The sequence below is a fragment of the Nanorana parkeri genome, unplaced genomic scaffold (genome assembly GCF_000935625.1).
Source record: "Nanorana parkeri isolate BGI_ZX_2015 unplaced genomic scaffold, ASM93562v1 scaffold718, whole genome shotgun sequence".
Taxonomy (NCBI): domain Eukaryota; kingdom Metazoa; phylum Chordata; class Amphibia; order Anura; family Dicroglossidae; genus Nanorana; species Nanorana parkeri.
Genome location: NW_017306986.1, coordinates 652,849 through 674,800, shown reverse-complemented (window position 1 = coordinate 674,800; position 21,952 = coordinate 652,849). Strand labels below are relative to the sequence as shown.

Genomic DNA, 21,952 nt, shown 5'->3' with positions numbered 1-21,952 from the left:
ACTGTGATCATTAAAAAAAAAATCTGCCTGTCATATTCTAGTAAACAACACCCTAACCTCTTGCTTCTCATAAGTGCTGTCAATCAGCCCCCATTCCCACCTGAGTATTTTGTAGCGCGTTTTTGCACATTTCCTTACAGGTGACAATTCTCAGCATCAGAATTCCATTCTTTTCACATCTCCGAATTAGGACTGTTCAACACTCATTCCCTTGGAGCTCAAAGCTGTTTTTGGTCCTGTAGACTTCAATGGAAGTGCCTGTAAATGTGTGACACGAGTGTTTACACATGTTTTTGTGTCTGAAGGACTGCTCTTTTCCTCTCGAGCTGTCTTCCGTTGGTCAAAATGAATGCCCGAAGCTTGATTACAGGTGCAAAAATGCTTGTTAAGCATTTTAAAATGTGCGTTTTAAGCATGCTTCAAAATCGCCAGAAATATGCTCTACTCAGCAGAGCAGTCTGTCTCTCTCTGTCTCTCTTGGTAGATAATGTATATTAATATTGATGTGTTAATAGTCTCGTTATTACTGACAACATACTCTAAAATATGAGTGTTGTGGGGGGTTGTGATGTGATCACGTTTCATCTCACACCCTGAATATGGGTTTAACATGAAACATGGTCAGAAAAGTAAACTTAGCTTCTGACTTGGGGAAATGTATTTTATAAAGTATCTTCATTTATGCCAAGCATGGTTACAGGTTTTAAAGTCTACCTTCAGCCCAAACCACGTAAAGGTTTTGGCAGGAGTTATACTTTAAGGGTCAGTTACCACCCTAAACAGTGTGTTCCAGAGTGGACATTCTGGCCGGCTTCCTGCGTTCAGGGGCACGACCCCCGTCTGCAGTGTGATCGCCCGCACCACATCAGTGCCTGCGTTCCATTCCAGTGCCATCTCCAAAAATCGTGCTTGCCATACAGTGCATTCCAGAGGCTGACCGCTCTGAAACGCACTGTTTATGGTGTGAAGGGCTTGTGTAGACAGGCATTGTTTGTTTTCCTAGGTTTCACTCGCATCTGGAAAGCACATCAAATGTAGGTCAGCAGATTCACATTTCCTTTAATGGTGTAGTGTAGATGACAGTTCTTTCACAAAGCAGCGTGTGTTTGACCTGCTTTGCCTTGCATTTGTTTAGATGCTCGAAGTCCTATTGAAATGAATTTGCACTGCATACAAAGCAGGTCAGATGCTTTTGCCGCATTTCATGGCATACGTTTCACCACTGCCCATCTACCCAAGCACTGAGGATGGGTTTTGGCTGGATGGGGTGTTTAGTAGTGTCCATGCTACAAACGGAAACATTAGCTGTTCATATGTTCACTGCTGTACATCTGCTTGACTTTTGGGATTTGTAATATCAGTAGCTTTCTTTGATGTATTTTTTCTTTTGTGGCTTCTCTCGTATTACAATCCCTTTGGGGTTTGGTACCTGGAGGGTTAGTATTGAGGTCAAGTTACATACAATAATGAATGTTTGTTTATTTGTAAGGTACCTGGTTATAGGATTTCTAATCTCCTGTATAAATATGTTTTCTGCGTATAAAATTATTTACAGGGCTATGCACAAAAGGAAGGAAGTGGCAGGAGAAGTGAACAATCTAGGCCAAAATAGCTGATTTGGAAACATTCTCCCATTCAGCTCACTTTCCAGTTCAGCTATGTTGTCCTAGATTGTAAACTTATCCTGCCTTCTCCAAACACTATTTACCCTTTTAGTGTAACCCTGTAAGACTTTGAAGATCACATTTACACTATCGTACATTACATGTGTTGATGTGGTGAATGGAACCCTGATGCACCTTGCCAATAAATGTGTGTTGCCCTAAGGTCCTGCCAGATATGCTGTGCACACAGTTGTGGTCCATTTTGTAGTGCGTGGTCAAATGCATTCATTTGAATGACCTATCCTGATGCAATGCATGTTAACGCACATGTATCTAACACTGCATTGGATCAGGCTGCTATAAAGGCGCCCTAAAATTGAAAATAATTTATTTTACACTACCTTATTTTACCCAAGTGTAGGCTATTGCATGACATACATACACTTGTTAATATTTTAAGCTTTTTTCATTCATTATTTGCCTATACATCAGCTATTAACATTCGATAACAGAAGCAATTTGTTAGTAGGGGTACAGCTTTTAATAGTTAGTAGGGGTACAGCTTGTTGTTACGGGGTATCTGTCAACAATGGACTTCTGTAATAACCTGATTGTACACTTTTCTTGGCTTTTGCTGTTTAAAGTGCTACTTTACCTCTTAGGGTTTATTTGATTTTTTTTTTATTATTATTATTGACTTGCATTCTCATTATGTCATACTGTAAGGCGTCCTTGTTCCATCTCCTGCCTCATAACAGTGCTGAGAACAAATACTGAAACTGTCCTATAAAGAAGGTGCTGCCAGCATTACATGAAAGGAAACTGAACACTTTGTTTTATGGTTAGAGCAAGGAACTGTTAAATCTGTCAAGTTTTTTTTTATACTGTATGTGTCCCCATTGAAAAGATTCTCTCATATTTCCTGTCCTGTCTGACACTTCTCACCCTAGACCACCCTATGCCATGGATGTTGACTGCTAGTTCTGTAACTACAGGGCAGCTGTCACATCCAGCAGTCAGGAACCAATCAACATGGTTCGTGATCATGTGATTTACTATGGCAGCTAATCATAGTGGTTGCTTTGTTTATACATTAGCCAGCAGGCAGTGGGTATTAAAGTGATATTCAGTCTGTTGAAAAAAAAGTTATGACTTTAAAAATGATAAGGAATATTATAAGCTGTTTTCTACTGTAACCAGGGCTGGTCCTATAATGAGGCAGTTGCCTCAGCTGTCATTTTATTAGGGGGTGGTGGTGGGAGTCATCAGAGGAGCGGCCATGGAGTGGCCAGGTGGTGGTGGGGGGCATCAGGGCAGCAGCCAGGGGGTGGTGGTCATCAGGAGGGCGGCCACAGTGTCCCAGCCTGTGATGCTCTGTGGCTTCCTTGTCAGCTCACTGACGTCACCGGTTGCCAAGAGCAGAGTGGGATGCTCTGAGTTGCTTACTGCTGAGCTCCTGGCAGCCAATGATATCAGTGAGCTGAAAGGGACAGAGCCGATGACGTCTATCTACCAAACCCCCCACCCGAGTGTTCCCTGCCAGGACCAATCCAGCACATCACCTAAGATGGTGAATAACTTAGTCATCATCTAATTACAGTCAGAACTGTCCTTATCATTCTGAGTGATGTTTATGTTGATTTTATTAGTGTTCTAAGAGACATGGCACTCTCTGAACATACGTAAAGGTGTGCAGTACCGTTGGCAATTAGCTGGCCAAAGAGAAAACAGCTAGTGCTTCAAACCTACCGCTGAGGTGGTTGCAATTTTACCACAAATTCCATGCCTATTTCGGGGAAAAATGTCAGTGAATTACAGAAATGGGAAGGGGGTTAGTATTCTGCTGAGTGTTAAGTAGCAATGCTATAATTGCTGGAAATATTTTTTTTTAGTTTAGAAAACTAGATGACTGCAAATTGTAATAGAAGGATCATAAAAAAAAAAAACAACCCATTAAATTACAATAAGACAATTTTTAACAAAACTATAGCTTTCCTTTTAACCATGCGTTAATAATGTTTTCCAGAGTATCCCCGGGCATTAAAAATGGCTGCAAAAGACTCAGGGGAGCAGAATCCTGCTTGCAAAATTATGACTTTCCGACCCACTATGGAAGAATTCCGAGATTTCAACAAATATCTGGTATACATGGAGTCTAAAGGTGCTCACCGATCTGGGTTGGCAAAGGTAATAGTTCTAGGATATTGAGATTTATGTGTTAACATTGTGGCTGACATGTATGTTACCTTTTGGTAGAGTTATAAGAATTTTGTAACATTACAGAGGGAAACCCATGACTAGGTGAGATGACAAATGCTTGCCACACATGTTGTGACCTCCTGCAATCATCTTTAGATTTACAAACAACTGTGTACTAAAGAGGCTCTACAAAGCATTCAATTTAATTCATATATCCGTTCAGACAGACCCCCAACACTCCATATGTGTTGACAGATCTAAAGGAGAGTATACAAATAGATTGTAATATTTGTGGCTAGCTTTAGATAACACATCCAATAGCAGGTAAACAACTCTTGATAGCGTTAGTAAATTTTTCTTGATCATACATCACAGGACACAGGGAGGTAAGTCTGGAACAAATGGGTTACGCAGCTATCTTCTGGTGATTGGACACTTTTTCTCTCCGCTGTAAGACAAGCACATGCTTTTCTGCACTTTACTGATCAAGACACTTATAGCAAGTCTCCCTAGGCTGCTTACAGCCAATGTGTCACCCGTCAACAGCTATCTGGCTTTGTTTTCTACTCGACTGAGCCTAGGTGGACCATGCCTGCACCCTGTAGTAAGGAAATTGCGAGACTGGCCTGTAAGGTGTTCAGGGCCCCGGATTCTGCATGCGGCACTCGCCTTGGCACCTTGTGCAGTTGCCACAGGATGCTATATAGTTCTAGAGCCCTGACTCAGTGGAAACCGGTCCCTGAAGACTCGCTTTGGGCAGTTTGCCCACTGGGATTTCACTCTAAAGGCCGGCTAAGCCAACAGTAGTCCCTGCTAGAGGTTTCCATATAGGTGGCCTGTGGAGCTACACTGTGCAGTTTTCCTCTGGGGTACTATACTGCGCATGCCCCCTACACTTTTAGTCTACGGGCACACTCTGAGTTGACCACACATTGGTATTGCTGCAGCTGTGACTCTGTAAACCTACACATTGGGTTCAGATCTCTGGACTGTTACACTGGGACACGGGGATACAAGGCACCCTCCAGGCTTCATGGTTGCAACTTCCTGGGGTTTCTCTCCCAAGCTATAGAGGAGTGTAGACACAGGGATATACAATATTGCCAAAAGTATTGGGACGCCTGCCTTTACATGCACATGAACTTTAATGGCATCTCAGTCTTAGTCCGTAGGGTTCAATATTGAGTTGGCACACCCTTTGCAGCTATAACAGCTTCAAATCTTCTGTTAAGGCTGTCCACAAGGTTTAGGAGTGTCTCTATAGGAATGTTTGACCATTCTTCCAGAAGCGCATTTGTGAGGTCAGGTACTGATGTTGGACGAGAAGGTCTGGCTCGCTTTGTACACTGGTGCGCAGTCATGTTGGAACAGGAAGGGGCCATCCCCAAACTGTTCCCACAAAGTTGGGAGCATGAAATTGTCCAAAATGTCTTGGTATGCTGATGCCTTAAGAGTTCCCTTCACTGGAACTAAGGGGCCAAGCCCAACCCCTGAAAAACAACCCCACACCATAATCCCCTCTCCACCAAACTTTACACTTGGCCCAATGCAGTCAGGCAAGTACCGTTCTCCAGGCAACCGCCAGGGAAACCCATTCCATGAAGCTCTCTACGCACTGTTGTTGTGCCAATCTGAAGGCCACACGAAGTTTGGAGGTCTGTAGCTATTGACTCTGCAGACAGTTGGCGACTTCTGCACACCGTGCACTTCAGCATGCGCTGACCCAGCTCTGTCATTTTACATGGCCTACCACTTTGTGGCTAAGTTGCTCTTGTTCCCAGTTGCTTCCACTTTGTTATAATACCACTAACAGTTGACCGTGTAGCAAGGAAATTTCACGGATGGACTTATTGCACAGGTGGCAACCTATCACGGTACCAGGCTTGAATTCACTGAGCTCCTGAGAGCGACCCGTTCTTTCACAAATGTTTGTAGAAGCGTCTGCATGCCTAGGTGCTTGATTTTATACACCTGTGGCCACGGAGGAGATTGGAACACCTGAATCCAATGATTTGGAGGGGTGCCCCAATACTTTTGGCAATATAGTGTATATGTCCTCATCTGACCCTAAAGAAAAACACTTACCCCATAGTTCTTTTTTAATCAAGGGCATTCGACTAGCAGCACCTGGCTGCTACTTAGCCCCTTAATTCCTATCGAAGCAGTAAAGGTGTACTTAGTTTTTCACATCCAACTTCTCCATTTTGGCTTTGTTTGTAAAATAAATAATGACACTATCATTCCTACAACCTCAACAACAACATGTCTTTGTTCATCTGAGGTTGTATTTACCTAATTTTAAGACCTTCTAGGCACCAGATCATTTTTATTATCTCCAGATACATCAAATCATATAATTCAAAGAAGGTGTTCTTTTTCCATTCACATGACTGTAATAGTAATAAATAATCACCTGTGGGGAAAAAGTTATAAAAGTTTTTACTAGCATTGGTGGTAAAGGGAGTTGGGGGACAGGGTATGTCTGAAATCTCGGTAATGATTAGGATCCACAATCTCGCAAGAAGATGCTCCTACACTGCTGGAGTGTCCCCTCTCAAGATTTGGCATACTCCGCATTCTAGGATCACAATATATTTTTTTTTGTAATGGTAATTTGATATGCTGTGATAATATTTTTTTTACCCTTGGTGAAGATAATAATTGTAAAAATAATAAATGAATAAAGATGAAAGTTTAAAGGTGGTGATGTTTGTGTTGTGATTACTATTAATTTGATAAATAAAAAAACTTTAAACCATCTATTGTTTGGTGGTTGTTTCTATCTATATTCCGTGATTACTTTTATAGTGTAAAATATTCCCGAATCCGTGTGGCGGGGTCTAATACGCCTCACTCCTCCAGAATTATTGTGTAGTAATAAAGTGCAATGTAGCTGTTAGCATAATATTAGTGCATATCTAAACCACTTAAATAAATAAAACAATTAAATAAAACACAAACTATATTGAGTGATCTACTTATCATAAAGTGGATTCCAAAAGTGATAATAACCAATGATTAGGTAAACAACTCTGTATAAAGTCTAGAAAAAAATATAATATTAAAAAACTTTCAATTTATTATGGTATAGCCACCCTGAGTCACCAGTTTATCTTCAATGTAGCAACTACTCGGTTAAACTGTAACACATATTCATTGTAGCAAGTAAGTGAACTGGATATAATCTCTTATAGGGAACCTATCCAGAGTAGAACGAAGCCAGCCAGATCACCCAACAATAGATGGTTTAAAGTTTTTTTTATTTATCAAATTAATAGTAATCACAACACAACCATCACCACCTTTTAAACTTTCATCTTTATTAATTTATTTTTACAATTACTATCTTCAAGGGTAGAAAAAAAAAACCAAGGGTAAAAAAATATTATCGCAGCATTTACAATATACATGAGGATACGAACACTAGGTGGAACAATTAACACCAAGCGCAACGTATTAGCCTTCACTGATCACGTTTTATATACATTGTTGCAGCTGGCGATTAAGTATACTCTATCCTAGCGCAACTAAATTGGTTTAATTAGATGTAATGAGCAGCCCTTGCCTTTTAAGTGTATGGTCTACTTTAAACTCCTGCCCTCACAGTAGGGCATATAGTCCTTACAAAGCCTTCCCTCACCATCTTTATGTTTGTCTTAAAGTGACATTAAACCCTCAGATTTTTTAACATAAACCAATACTGTAATGTGTGCCTTACTGTAATCCATGGTAGTTTCCCTTCTCTTTGCTGCTCTTCCTTTTAAATTCTCATGTCTTCTCATCCTTGGGGAGAACTTCCCTTTTGCAGCTGACTGCCTCTTCCTGTAGTACTGGCTCAGGTTGTGAACCTTCACACAGACACCGTGTATCCATTCCTGAGACAAGGCAGCCTGCTGCAAAACAGAAGTTCTGCAGAGCATGAGAACACATACAGATTTAAAAGGAAGAGCAGCAAAGAGAAGGGAAACAACTATGGATTACATGTGTAAGGCGCACATTACACTATTTTTTTATGTTAAAAAATCTGAGGGTTTAATGTCACTTTAAGTTGGGGGTGCACTCTCCTACTCCTGAAGCAGCATGGCATGAAGAGCCCCCCTAATTCTATTGTCATTATTTTGAACATTTCGGCGCATGTTCAAAACAAGGGTGTTGCAGTAAAAATTAGTTTCTTCTTGTACATTTTAAAAGCACGTTAAAGGTCCGTATTCTTGCAAAGATTGCTCTCTAGAGTTTAGGGCTGCTTTAAACTGCCATGTGGCAAAAGTGAATTGTGTTCTGATCACCAAACTCTAAATTAACACGTTTACAAATTATTCATTTTTTTTACTAACCTCCTTTTTCTGTTTTTTTGTGTGTGTTTTAAAGGTGATACCACCAAAGGAATGGAAACCCAAGAAGCATTATGACGACATAGATGATCTTGTCATTCCTGCTCCAATCCAGCAGATGGTCACTGGCCAGTCAGGCCTCTTCACTCAGTATAATATCCAGAAGAAACCAATGACTGTAAAAGAGTTCCGAAGAATGGCAAATAGTGACAAGTACGTGTTAAGCTTCATTAGAAAATGTACACATACTCTTTGATGGTCAGGCTACTTTAATGATAGCGGACACTGCAATGTTGCTTAATGAGCAAAATAATAATCCATGATCCTTTTCATTCACTCGGGCAAGTATACGTATTAGTGCTTGTACTGTATAATTATAATCATATGAGGTAGATTTATTAATAAGGAAAAAATAAATATGTTGGATGTTGCAAACTGCTGTACAGGACATCCTTAAAATAGTTTTATTCCTTTGCAAAACATGCAGGCAGGTATGCCTTGGGGATTAAACAGAGAGGCAAAGAACCCTGTAGTGCCTGATATACCTACTAAGAATTCTGAAAAGTTTGCTCACTCTCTTTTTGAAACTTTGCAAAGCTTGAGCTCCGTACAAACCCATGCAGTATACTACAGAAAACGGAAAAAAACAGTGCGCCTCTCTAGTGTAGAAGACTGAGTGAAAATGTTAAAACATGCAAGACGTGTACTCGCAAGCAGCCCATGTTAAAAAGCCTCTAATGTGCAGAGGTGAATCTGCATTCAATAGACATCAGATGTCAGGACCTTCGATAAAAGCAATCCTCCTTCTGCTAACATGACAGGCTGGGTGAACGTGTTTCCAGGGCGATACCCCCTTCGTCAGAACCTAGCAGTCCGCACCAACAAGTTCCTATAAGACTTGAAAACTTGTTGGTGGGGACTGCTTGTCGGCTGTCGCTGTCCGGAGGAGATAAGTAAGCATCTGAGTTGGGGATGTCTGGTTAGATTAGGTTAGGGGACTAGGAAGGATAGGCTTTTTTTAATGTAAACTTTTCTTTTTAAAGGTGGTAACCTTTTTTTTAATTTAAATGTGTTCAATGTGTTTTTTAATAGTGTGGTGTCACATCTATAACATGGGTACAAAAAATGAAAAAAAAGGCCTCAGTCATGAAGGGGTTAAGACATGTTTGACATCCTGCTTTTAACATGAAATGTAAGTTTCTGCATATTTTGTTGTAACTGTCCAGGTACTGCACCCCAAGATACTTAGACTATGAAGATCTGGAACGTAAATACTGGAAAAATTTAACTTTTGTGGCGCCAATTTATGGAGCAGATGTCAATGGAAGCCTGTATGATGAAGTAAGTTAATTGTTTTATTCTGTTTGTTTTCTGCAGTAAAAGAAGCTGGGCAAAACTTGATAGAAAGCTAAATGCTTGTGAAAGAGAGAGATTATAATTATTATTATTATTATTTATTGCTTTTGCATATAAATGTTTATTAAAGGCTAATTCCACTTTCCTGCTAATTTGGTGAAATGGCATTACCCCCACCCATCTGCCCCCTCTACTCCCTCCCCGCAGCACACCGGTATTACCCGGCAACGATTGCTCTTCCCCTCCACGACTGTTAGTGTAATATCCATATTCCATACATGGGATTGTAGCACTTTGGTATGTATTTCAAATTTCGCTCGCAAAAGGTGAGCACTCATTGGTCAGAGCCGTCAACAGCACTTCTCGTTGAGTGCTTGCTTTTTACAAGTGTGTGGATATTACACTGACAACTGTGGAGAGGAAGGAGCAATCATTGACAGGTAAGAGTAGCGGGCTGGGGGGAGGAAGTAGTGGGGACAGATTGGTGAGGGTATTTCCATTTTCCCAAATTCACCCGAGAAAGTGGAATTTCCTTTTTTTTAAGGTTGGTAACACAAAAAAAGAGCTCATTATGTCATATGAAAGATTCAAAAGACATATAACATCTTGTATAATTTCATCAATACATCATAATTTCTTAGTGTTCATGGCAGTCTGCAAAGTTGGTAGGATCGTACTTTCGGGAAGAAACGTGAATTGGATGGGTGGAGGATACATGCATGTATATGTCCGACCCAAACCCATTAAGTTGTAGCAAAAACACTAATAGTGTTCACGGGCCTCGTTGAGTAAGAATGTGTGTTGCCATAAAAATGTGACACTGGAAATTCATAGCAGAGGCTAAATTATGGAACCGAAAGGAGGTACAATATCCCAGGCTCCAGTTATTGCAAGCCCCTACTTTCCTGGACTCGCACCATGTCCATGCATAGAAGACAATGGTGTAGTTGCACACTATAGTTAAAGAGTAGCGATATTTGGTTATAACAATGCAAAAACTGACGGGGGCGGGTACAGCTGGCTCTGCCTCTACATAGGCAGAGCCCGCTGTCACTCACGCAGCTGGGCGGATCCCGGCACAATTGTCGGGATCCGTTTCAGCTGCGGCGTCTCAGTATACCACGAGCTACAGCTGAGCCTAGGGTGACGGGAGGACGATAGTTTGTGTCCTCCCGTTACCCTAAGGAGAACTATGGGGAAAAGCACTAACCCCATAGTTCTCCTGAGTTTTTAGTGTCATTTAAACTAGACCAACAAAAGCCAGAACAGCGAGCTGGACATCACCAGAATCTTTTTAACCGTTTACAGTTTGATTTGAATGGTCAAGGCTGCTTAAAGGATATATTTTGCCAGTTACCATTTAAAGGTTAGGTCTACCTTTTTATAAATGCTTCTAAACTAAGTTGCAATACAAAGCAAGGACATAAAAGTCATCAACTTTTGCAAGTATTATTTATTTCTTGTTTTTGTTTCATCATGTTTGGATATGACTTTGAAGATTCTTGATGTGTAAGTTCTGCAACATATCAGATGTGTTAATTAAAACAAACTATACAGTATGTGTTGAAAAGCCAAAGCTTCTGTTTAAAGTAGTTGTATGTTTATTTTAGACAAGTGTGTTTATATTAAGTAAGGTATACTACTGGTAAACACCATCATTTTTTTCAGCTTTTATTAAAAGTAGGCTGTTCAAACCCAGTAAATAAGTTGGTACAAATGTGCAGTAGACTTAAAAACAATGCAGGCTTCAGAATTAGAACTGTTAAAGGGATAGGCTTTTGCTTTTAGAAATTGTGAAGAAAGCCAAAGTGTCAGTGAGTACAGTTTCCTAGACCATTGAGAATCACTTGTTAACTGGAAGAAGCTCTGACAGAACCAGGTCTGGGAGACCCAAAACCACAACTGGATTTTTAATGATACACCTTACAGGACAAAGTGTCAAGAACAGCTTACCCATGTTCATAGTGAGCAAGGCTCACTTTAATCTGTGAAGAGAATACTTTTGAGCTGCAAGTTTGACAGGTCTGGTGGCAGTAATGATGGCAACATAAGAAAACCATGGTCAGTGGACTACAGAAGTCTGGAATAGAAGTCATATACTGTACACTATTTAATCTAGGGATGCAGATACTTGGCATTTTCATGAGAACTACCAGGGTTGCAGAAATCATTAGTCTGTATTGTTTTAGAAAAACTGTCACATGTCAATAAACATAAATGTATCAGTACTCGTACTTGTAAGTACTCGGCAAGTACCAGTACTCGTACTCGCAAAACTGGTATCTGTGCATCCCTTCATTTATATTTATAAAAAACAAAATCGTACATTAAAACAGAGATGTACAAATCCCAGGAGCTCCGTGTGCTCCTTACAAATGACAGCTGCCTCCTAATTTTTGAATTTTTCTCTAGTCTAGTCTTGGAGCTCAAAAGTATCGGTACATGTACTCGTACCGAGTACTGTACTTGGTATCTGTGCAACCCTAATTTAATCAAAGTCGGTCTTCAGTACATCACACAGGTTTTTTTTTTACATGAAGAATGGATGGTTTTTCAATCAATGACACCTAGGGGTCTATTTATAAACAATTCACAGGGCCTTTCACCCTGCGAAGTAAGAAAACAATTGCTAATATGGCAAAATAAGAAAATCAAGAACCTTAACTAATGGACTTTTTTAAAGTCTGGAAGAAAGTCATATGGACCAATTATTGAAAATCAAAAAGTCATCAATACATCACACTCGTTTTTTTTCACTGTCGAGTAAATGAAAGGATGTTTTTTCAGTGAGTTGATGCCATGGGTCTATTGAGAAACACTTTATAGGGCCCTTCGCCCTGCATGTGCTGTATAGGATACACAGAAGATGAATTCTCGCTGGTGGGGGAGGGGAAGAATATTTTTGGCAAAAGAGGCTTTGCATGTCTCTTCTGCCAATAATCCATACCTCCCAGCAATTTATTTTTTCTCCCTTCCGCTTTAATATGTTTTCTTTGCAGGTTGAATGCATTGCCATTTAATATTGCATTATGTCCACGAGATGGAGTATCTTTGCAGGTCAAATGTATTGTCATGTAATACTGCAATTTGGACACTAGACAGAGCTGAGGAGCATAGTTCAATAAAAACTGGAAAAATAGGGATGTTTGAAAACTTTGGATTGGTAGTAAATATGTGGTGCGCTGTCAGAAACATGATTCCTCTGTTTCATTGTTCAGCTTTATAGCTGTGTTACCTATATTTGGGGTAGAGTGATAGGGATTCAATGTCCTGTGAGCATCCTGAAAGCCAAGAGGTGACATGGAAGCTACATAGTGAAATGAGGCAATTGGGTGTATGTATATACTGTATGTGCATGTATGTATGTATGTGCATGTATGTATGTATCATAGTTGTAGGCATTGTTCTGATTTTGCAATGTAAATGTGCGAGATTGACTTTGACAATGCATTGACAGTGCATTGCTTTGCTATAATTTGTTAATGGCACCCCAACACACTTGGCCATCGCACATGCGTTGCCTCACTCCACATTTGGTGCATCAGAACTTTAAGAAAAAAAGGGTCATGCACTCTTCTGGTGTGATTTTCTTTTTGATGCCGTAGGCTACTACAGCTCACAGTAATGCATGTAAAAACACGCTCCAATGCATGTGCGATGTCACATTTGCACAAATCTGAATCGAGCTTTAGTTTTTTTACGTTTTCCTAAAGATTTTTTCATAAATCACAGAAAACTGATTTTTTAAAAAGAATATATGAATAAGTAAATTGTTTGTATATACAGTCATGGCCAAAAATATTGGCACCCCTGCATTTCTGTCAAATAATGCACCACTTCGCGCAGAAAATTGTTGCAATTACAAATGTTTAGGCATTCTCATGTTTATTTCTTTTGTTTGTATTGGTATGACACACAAAAGTGGAGAAAAAAAAAGCCAAGTCTGACACATTCCACGCAAAGCTCCAAAAATGGACTGGACTAAATTATTGGCACCTTCTTCAAATTGCATTCCAAGTTTTTGTGGAAAAGCATGGACAATCTCAAGGTTACTAGTCTATCTCCAGAGAGCTTAATGTTCTTCTGTCCACTGTTGCGCAACATTGTGAAGACGTTTACAGGCCATGGCACTGTAGCTAATCTACCTGGACGTGGATGACAGAGAACAATTGATCAAAGATTGCAAGGAAGGATTGTTGGAATGGTGGATAAAGACCCTCGATCAACTTCCAGACAAATTCAAGCTGAACTTCAGGCACAGGGTACAACTGTGTCAGCTCGCACTATACGTCACCATCTGAATGAAAAGGGACGTTATGGTAGGAGACCCAGGAGGACCCCACTGCTGACACAGAAACATAAAAAAGCCAGATTGGAGTTTGCCAAAACTTACCTGAGGAAGCCAAAATCCTTTAGGAAGAATGTGCTGTGGACAGACGAAACAAAATGACAGCTTTTTGGTGCAGCCCATCATTCTACTGTTTTCAGAAAAAGAAATGAGGCCTTTAAAGAAAAAAATACAGTCCCTGCAGTGAAACATGGTGGAGGTTCACTGATGTTTTGGGGCTGCTTTGCTGCTTCAGGCACTGGATGTCTTGACTGTGTGCATGGCATTATTAAATCTGAAGACTACCAAATAATTCTGGGGTGCAATGTAGGGCCCAGTGTCAGAAAGTTGGGTCTCTGTCAGAGGTCATGGGTCTTACAGCAGGACAATGACCCAAAGCACACGTCAAGAGGCCAGCAATGTGTCCAGATCTAAATCCCATAGAGCACCTGTGGAGAGATCTCAAAACATCAGTATGGAAAAGGAACACTTCAAATCTGAGAGACCTGGTGCAGTTGGCGAAAGAAGAGTGCTCCAAAATTCCTATAGAGAGGTGTAAGAAACTCATTGATGGTTACAGGTAGCAATTGATTTCAGTTATTGTTTTACAAGGGCTGTGCTACCAAATATTAATTGAGGGTGCAAATAATTTTGTCCCGTCCATTTTTGGAGTTTTGCGTGGAATGTGTCCGTTTTTTTTTTTCTCCACTTTTTTGTGTCATACCAATACAAACAAAAGAAATAAACATGAGTGCCTACACATTTGTAATTACAACAATTTTCTGTGAAGTGGTTTATTATCTGGTAGAAATGCAGGGGTGCCAGTATTTTTGCACATGACTGTGCATGGGTGTAGATAGATAGATAGATAGATAGATAGATGATTAGATTATAATTCCTATGGTATAACCTTTTCTTGAGGTTGCTAGCATAAAAAAATGAAGATCCCAGTTTTTACCTAGTTCTAGTAGCAGAAGCTGTTTCTTCCCTTATCCCTCTCTAATAGTCACTCAACAAGAAATTGAATTTCTTAATACAGTTATCTTTTACAAGAACTGCTTGTGTTGCCTCTTTTAAGCAGCACTTCCAGGCAAGAAGTGAAATCAATAACTGAGGTATTAATGTTTTCCAAGCAATGCTGAAACTGTGTTAAAATCATAACATAAACTTAATTTACCTTTTTATCTGATTTCTCTGTAATCCACATAATTTACGTCTGCAGTTTGTTTTGTATCACAAGCATGGATTCTCAGATAAATATCAACAAAGAATGTGGGTGCATTGTTACTCCACCATTGCCTGGATGAAAGACTAGAAGTTATGAGCAAGTAGACTGTGCACCTTGTGTCTATTTCAAGGCTTCATTTTCAGTTTTGTTTTTCTTCTTTATTCCAGCTTGTGAGAGGGATGCATGAAAGGAGACTCTGGTTGCTGAATTCAGACTTTGCAGCCACTTTAGTCCTTTCTACTGAAACCAAATGTCTTTGCTTTTGGAGCGATTCGTTGAAAGAAAGGCAACAGATAATGGGAATGTATAATGAGAATGTCATATGTACAAATTCTTTAGCGAGCACTACTGTGCATCTTGGGCGATTTTTGTCCTTGGCTATGATAAAGTTGTGTTTTTAATCCATCCACAAGGTGGTGGTCTTGCACAGTTGATTTATCTGCAGAAAAGCTTTTTGCAGTTTCAGGCTTAGGGGATGCATTCTATCAATACAGATACCATGGAAAGTGAACAGTCTGTAGAGGGTTGTGGGGTTTTTTGTGTCATTGTACATATACTGTCTAGTCTGCTCTTGTTTTTGTTTCATAATAAATGCTGTGAACGTGTCATCTACTTCATAGTGTTAGGATTTTGAAGAAAAACAAATGGCTATGACAATTGCATGCTGTATGGTGCACAAATGATCACATCAGGAGAGACAACCTTTTGTAAGACATCAGACCGTTGGGGAGCTTTTCTCCGATTATCTGTTTGTCTCTGCCAATAAAGCAGAGATGACTGGAGATAAGCCAGCTCTGCACTGAATTGCTAATATGAGGAACTAATGGGCTATTGCCTGATAAGCACAAAACAGTGCAGGATGAAAGGAATTTTTCTGGGATGATCTTTATCAGATCTCCACTTGTTTGACTAACCTAAAAAAGAAGCACATTTTATCACCCTGGGAAGGTGAGTGCTGTGAAGGGTTTCCCTGGATTGTATTGCTGCATTTCTGCTAGCTGTAACACCCTGCCAAAGCTAATTCTGCAATTAAAATACATATGTGATACATTCCATCTGGTAAACATTTTATGTTCTCGTCACCTTGGCGATTTTATATACCTTCGCCATTTTACACTATCGGCATCATAATTCCTCTGTTTCCTTATCCAGCGTTATGCCTGTTGCCCATATTTGCAATACAGTGATGGGGATTCAATGTCTTGTGAGCATGTGAGCATCATGAAGGTGAAGAGGTGACATGGAAAAGCTACATAGTGAAATTAGACACACACACACCAATCAGCCATATAATTATGACCAATGAGAGGTGAAGTGAATAACACTGCCTATCTCGTTACAATGGCACCTGAAAGTAGGTGGGATATATTAAGCAGCAAGTGAAGATTTTGTCCCTGATGTCGATGAGACGGAAGCAGAAAAAATTGGCAAGTGTAAGGATTTGAGTGACTAGGGCCAAACTGTGATGGCTAGACAACTGGGTCAGAGCAACTCCAAAACTGCAGTTCTTGTGGGATGTTCCTAGTATGCAGTGGTCAGGACCTACCAAAAGTGGTCCAACCTTTTTTGTCTGAACTGAACTTTAATTTAGTAAAAGTGGGCTAATGTGCTCTTAAAAGTTGTCACGTAGATTCATCCTTAAAATTAAATGTGTGTGAGAGTTTATATGTATGTGCATGTTTTACTTAAACAGTCTTACTTTGCTTTTGCCGAGTACCATGTGATATGGGTCTCTTATTAAAGAAGGGCAAGTGCTGATAAAAGAAGAACTAAAGAGTGATTACCGTGGCACTTATAGAAACCATGTATTTTAATGTTCTTTTCTGCATGCATTTTACACGCAAAAAACTGTGAATAGAGCTGAGAAATGCCAAGTGTAACTGGACTGACTGAGAAACACCAAGTGGAACATTTACCTCCTTTTAGTATCCTCAGAATTTTTAAAAAATCTAAAACCTGGTGGTTCTTTAAAAAACAGTCACTTTATTTTTTCTGAACAATAAGCTTGCCTAACCTTTTAACTCTTTCTTCATTGCGAATTCTGACTTAGTCAGAGTTAAGTTGGGTATAGAGTACAGTAGCTTATCAAAATATTAGTGCAAACGTAGATAAATTCATGCACAATGGCTATATATGTTTATCACTTTTTTTTTTATATATATGCATGTGAAAGAGATCAGCCTAAAGTAAACATTATAATCCGTAAACCTATCATTACACATTTTAATTTTAAATTAGTTAATAGGGCATCGATGGCATTATTATTTGAATTGAAAAATAACCTATTTTCGTGATTGTACATTACAGGACCTAGGGAGTTCATTCTTGAAAGGATGGGTTATGTAGCTACCTTCAGGTGATTGGACACTGGCAAATCAAAGCTGTTAGGACAACCCCTCCCACTTCTAGTCTGCCTCAAATTTTTGCTAGTGCCCTGAAGCAATGGATGCCTTCTCTCTGCGCTGAGAGAAGTACATCCTTTTTCTGATCTTTTCTAGCATGTTTACCTTGATGCTCCTCACAGCCACTACGGCATCCAACAGCAGCTCTCTGGATAATTTTTCTCAATATAATGTGCTGCACCCTGGCTGGCACTGTGAGAAGCTGAATGCAATATAATATGCTGCACCCTGGCTGGTGTGAGAAGCTGAATGCAATATAATATGGTGCATCCTGGCTGGCACTGTGGGAAGCTGAATACAATATAATGTGCCGCACTGTTGGAAGCTGAATGCAATATAATATGGCGGACCCTGGCTGGCACCGTGGGAAGCTGAAAGCCTTGGCATACCATAACCAGACTCTGCCGAAAGGTAGATATGGAGCTTGCCTATAATTGCCTGCTTAGTGGACTGGATCCTGCTTAGGGGACTAACCTTGACACTTTGTGCAGCATATGTAAGTGCTGCCTGTTTTACAGGCCCAGTACCGTGCTCCATTGCGGTGGATCCCTGCTCCTAAAGACCCCCCTTGAGTGTGGGGTGATGCCCACTGGGAGAGTAAAGACTTGATGGGACATGTCCCCTTTAGGTTACCGCACTGCTGAGCCAGCTGATGCTTTGATTGGCAAGTTTGGGCTTCTCCCTGTTCATGTACCCAGTTTCCCCCCCCATGGGCCAATTTTGGATTCCAGTGTTCAGGGGAAGGTGTTAAACATTGCCCTCCTTTTTTTTCAGAATCCTTTCTGACTGCTGCTCTGCTGCCTAGAGTTCTGAGACATTAGGCATCCTCCACATTAGTTGGCACTGGAGATAAACCTCTAATTTAGTGGTGAATTAAAGGCACAGCATGGTGTGGGTGACAGGCTCTGGGTCCTCACAGCATAACAATGGTTCTGTGGAGGCTGTTTCTGCTAGTCCTATGCTGTGCTCCTTCTCCCTCTCGCTACCCGCTTCAGGGTCCTTTTTGGACCCTGCAGGGCACCCTTCTCTGCCCTTTTTAGAGAAGAGTTTACCTCAGTAATGGTGGAAATTATATGACTTGAAAATGTTTGAAACGCAGGGGGTGTAAGCATCCTTCCCCTTCAGAGTTACTCTCTGACCTTCGTCTGTCTGCATGTGCACTCTTCTTTGGAAGAAGATGATTAAGACATGGAGGCTGCTTCCGGTTCCATTGACAGTCCAGCAAGAGGGACCTGTCTGTTGCCATAGCTTCCATGGACACTATCTCTGTCACCCTGGATGTGGTGCATGATTGTTTACAGTTAGAGCAGTCTACGTCGATCTTGCCAAAGGTCACTAGTCTTGGGGCCCTAAAAATACCCAGAACTGCTAAAACCTTCTCTGTACTCATGCTTTTAAAGCTGGTGTTGTGCAGTGACTGGGAGCACCCAGAAAAACTGTTTTACTCCTGCTAAATGGTTTGCTCTGCAATACCCTATTGAAATGGGCTTTCCCTGTTGTAAATCCTGCGATCTCTTATTTAAACAACAAATTAACGGTCCCTGTAGAGAATGTTCCCGTTTTCAGTACTTATGTGGACATGAGGTTAAAAGCCCTCTTTATCGTCCTGCTATGCAACCTGCTGTTCCCACTATTGTGGTGTGTCAGACCTTTCCTGTATGGTCAAAAACTATGGCTAGGAACCCTGGGGCCATTTTGCTGAACCTTGCTGCTCTAAAATGTTTAGAGCCATTTTCTGTGGCTATTGTATAGATGGCCTGGTGGATACGTCAAGCAGCTCTAAGGCTGGGTTCACACCTAGCCGTATCAAATATGCGCGTTTGTCGTGCGTTTCGTGACGTGTTTTTTACAGCGATTCGTAGTAAAAACGCGCGACAAACGCGCGTTTCTGAGGGCTACTTGGCTGTATCCCAATGGAAACGCGCGACAAAAACGCACCAAAGAAGCTCCTGTACTTCTTTGGGCGTTTTGTAGCGCGTTCAAATGGCCTGTAATACGCCCAGGTGTGAACCATACCCATAGGAAATAATGGGATTTCGGTGTTTGAGCGTTTGAACGCGCTACAAAACGCCCAGGTGTGAACCAGGTCTTAGAGTTGTGGACCTGATCCTGGCTTTGGTGGAACTTCATGTCTCAGTCCTGTCCAGTGGAAATTGGTAGGCGGACTTCCTTACTTGTCAACGTCTGGATCATGGAGAATGCATGATGTGTTTTTGATTCGGTGGGATCAGGTCAGCTTGATCCATGCCTTCCCTCCTCTAAAACTCTTGCCTCAGCTCCTTCACAGGTTCAAGATGGAGGGCTTTCTGGTAATCTTCATTGCTCCCAAATGGCCCAGGAAGACATAGTTAGACCTCCTGTCTCAACGACCATTTTTTTACCCTGCTTCTTGATTGCTGGCGTTAATGGCTTTGCTGTTGAAGCCCAGGCCTTTGAAGGGTAGAGACCTTTTTAGAATCTGTTATCCCTACACTTTGGAAATCTAGGAAGTTGACCTTCAAGGTCTGCTATCGCACCTGGGAGGCTTATTTCTCTTGGTGCAAAGCTAGGAAGTGCCATCCCAGGAAGTGCTCCATGTAACACATTATGTTTCTTTAGTTTTATCTAGACCAGCCTTATAGTGTAAAGAGCCCTTTCTGATTTTCCACATAGATAAGGCAACACTGAGGTCTAAGGCCTGGTCTCTGCTTTCCACCTTAAACAGGACATTGTTTTACCATCCTTATTTTTGTACCAAAACATCCTGAAATAAAGCTCTGTTCGGACGTGGTTCAGGGCAATATTACTAAAAACTAGGGATGCACAGATACTAGTATTTGTATCAGTGCCGATACTGAGTACTCGGCCAAATGCTCCGATGCTTAGCCCAATACCCGAACTTCCGGTATCAGGAAGCCGGGCAGCGAGTCATTACCTGCCCCCCGGCTTCCTGTTTGGCCAGAAACCCAGCTTCATGCTCCCTCGTCACCAGTTGACGAGGCAGCATGGAACCAACTTCCCAGCCAACCAGGGAGCTGGGTGCCGTGTAATGACTCGCCGCCTGGCTTTCTGATTGGTAGTGGAGCTGGCCAATTGGGAAACCAGGCGGCCAGTCATTACCTGCCCCTGGTTTCCTGATTGGCCAGGAAGCCAGCTCCATGCTCCTTCGTCACCTGGTGACGAGGGAGCATGGAGCCGGCTCCCCTGCTTCCTTAATGGGACTTCAGGTATCGGCTCCCCTGCTTCCTTAATGGGACTTCCGGTATCGGCTCCCCTGCTTCCTTAATGGGGCTTCCGGTATCGGCTCCCCTGCTATTCCCCTGCTTCCTCTATGGGACTTCCGGTATCGGATCCCCTGCTACCTTAATGGGATTTGTGTTATTGCTATTCGCTTTCGACCAGTACCGAAAAAAAATATATCGGTACTCGTACTAGATACCGAAAAACCGGTATTGGTGCATCCTTACTAAAAACAATAATATTTTTTCCACATTTTACCTGTTTGTCAGTGTAATTTTAATATCTGTAAAAGACTTGGGAAAACAAAGTTAAATCTAATGAATATGTCCACTTAAACAGGTTACACCTATTTTCCATTTCATAGAAATAGGAAAGGTCTAGTATAGCAATTTGATATGTTTTATTTAACACACAAAAAGGCCAGTTGCATATGAATTAATGTCATAATAAAGGTTTTTTGTTTCTCTATGAATGCAAGAGCTGCCTTGTGTCAGATAAGGTAAAATGAAAGAATGCCTGTAAGCAATGCATTGGGGACTTCAGTATTGATATGTTCGCTGCATGCCCTACAATTTATTTCCTGAGATAAGAAACAGTCTGTGATTTCTGAAAGGTCAGAGAGTAGATACTAGGAGTCTCGGTATGTGATAAATGTCATGGCAAGCAGTATCAAACCTAACATGAGTGTATCATTGTACGTTCTCTGCGAACAGTCTCCTGCTACAGCGCTTATCTGGCTCAACATTAATTATACCTTTTATCTAATACATCACATATATTATCTTCCTTTTGGGATTTACCAGCTCTTTATCTAGCAGTGAGTGAGCTGATAGGCAGTGGCCTGAAGTGTTATCATTGATCTTAGCTGTGCTAGAGAAAAACAATAGTATGCTGATTTTACCATTTGGGCAGTTTTAATTTGTGACTCCTGGACAAACATTTTAATTTTAGTATTGCTTTCTGTGGTTATATTAACAACATATTTTACAAACTGGTTGTTACATGTTGGTGTACATTTTATCGCTAGAGAACTAGATGGCTGTATAACTAATTGCTTTTATTTTTGCCACAGGATATAAATGAATGGAAAATTTCCCGCTTAAATACCATCTTGGATGTTGTAGAAGAGGAATGTGGCATCTCTATTGAAGGTGTAAATACTCCTTATCTCTACTTTGGCATGTGGAAAACCACATTTGCATGGCATACGGAAGATATGGATCTTTACAGCATTAACTACCTCCACTTTGGGGAGCCAAAATCATGGTAATTTTTTCCTCTTTTTT

General features: G+C 40.9%; 1 protein-coding gene across 2 annotated transcripts in view; it reads left to right on the top strand.

Moving 5' to 3' along the window:
- Positions 1–21,952, top strand: part of KDM4C (lysine demethylase 4C) — a 279,255-nt gene that overhangs the window by 14,894 nt on the left and 242,409 nt on the right. For both annotated transcript variants that reach the window (XM_018564061.1, XM_018564060.1), the window contains exons 2-5: positions 3,631–3,791; positions 8,172–8,347; positions 9,361–9,475; positions 21,739–21,932. In XM_018564061.1, the coding sequence (XP_018419563.1) occupies positions 3,651–3,791; positions 8,172–8,347; positions 9,361–9,475; positions 21,739–21,932 (626 nt within the window). In that variant the 5' untranslated portion in view covers positions 3,631–3,650. The remainder of the gene's footprint in view (positions 1–3,630; positions 3,792–8,171; positions 8,348–9,360; positions 9,476–21,738; positions 21,933–21,952) is intronic.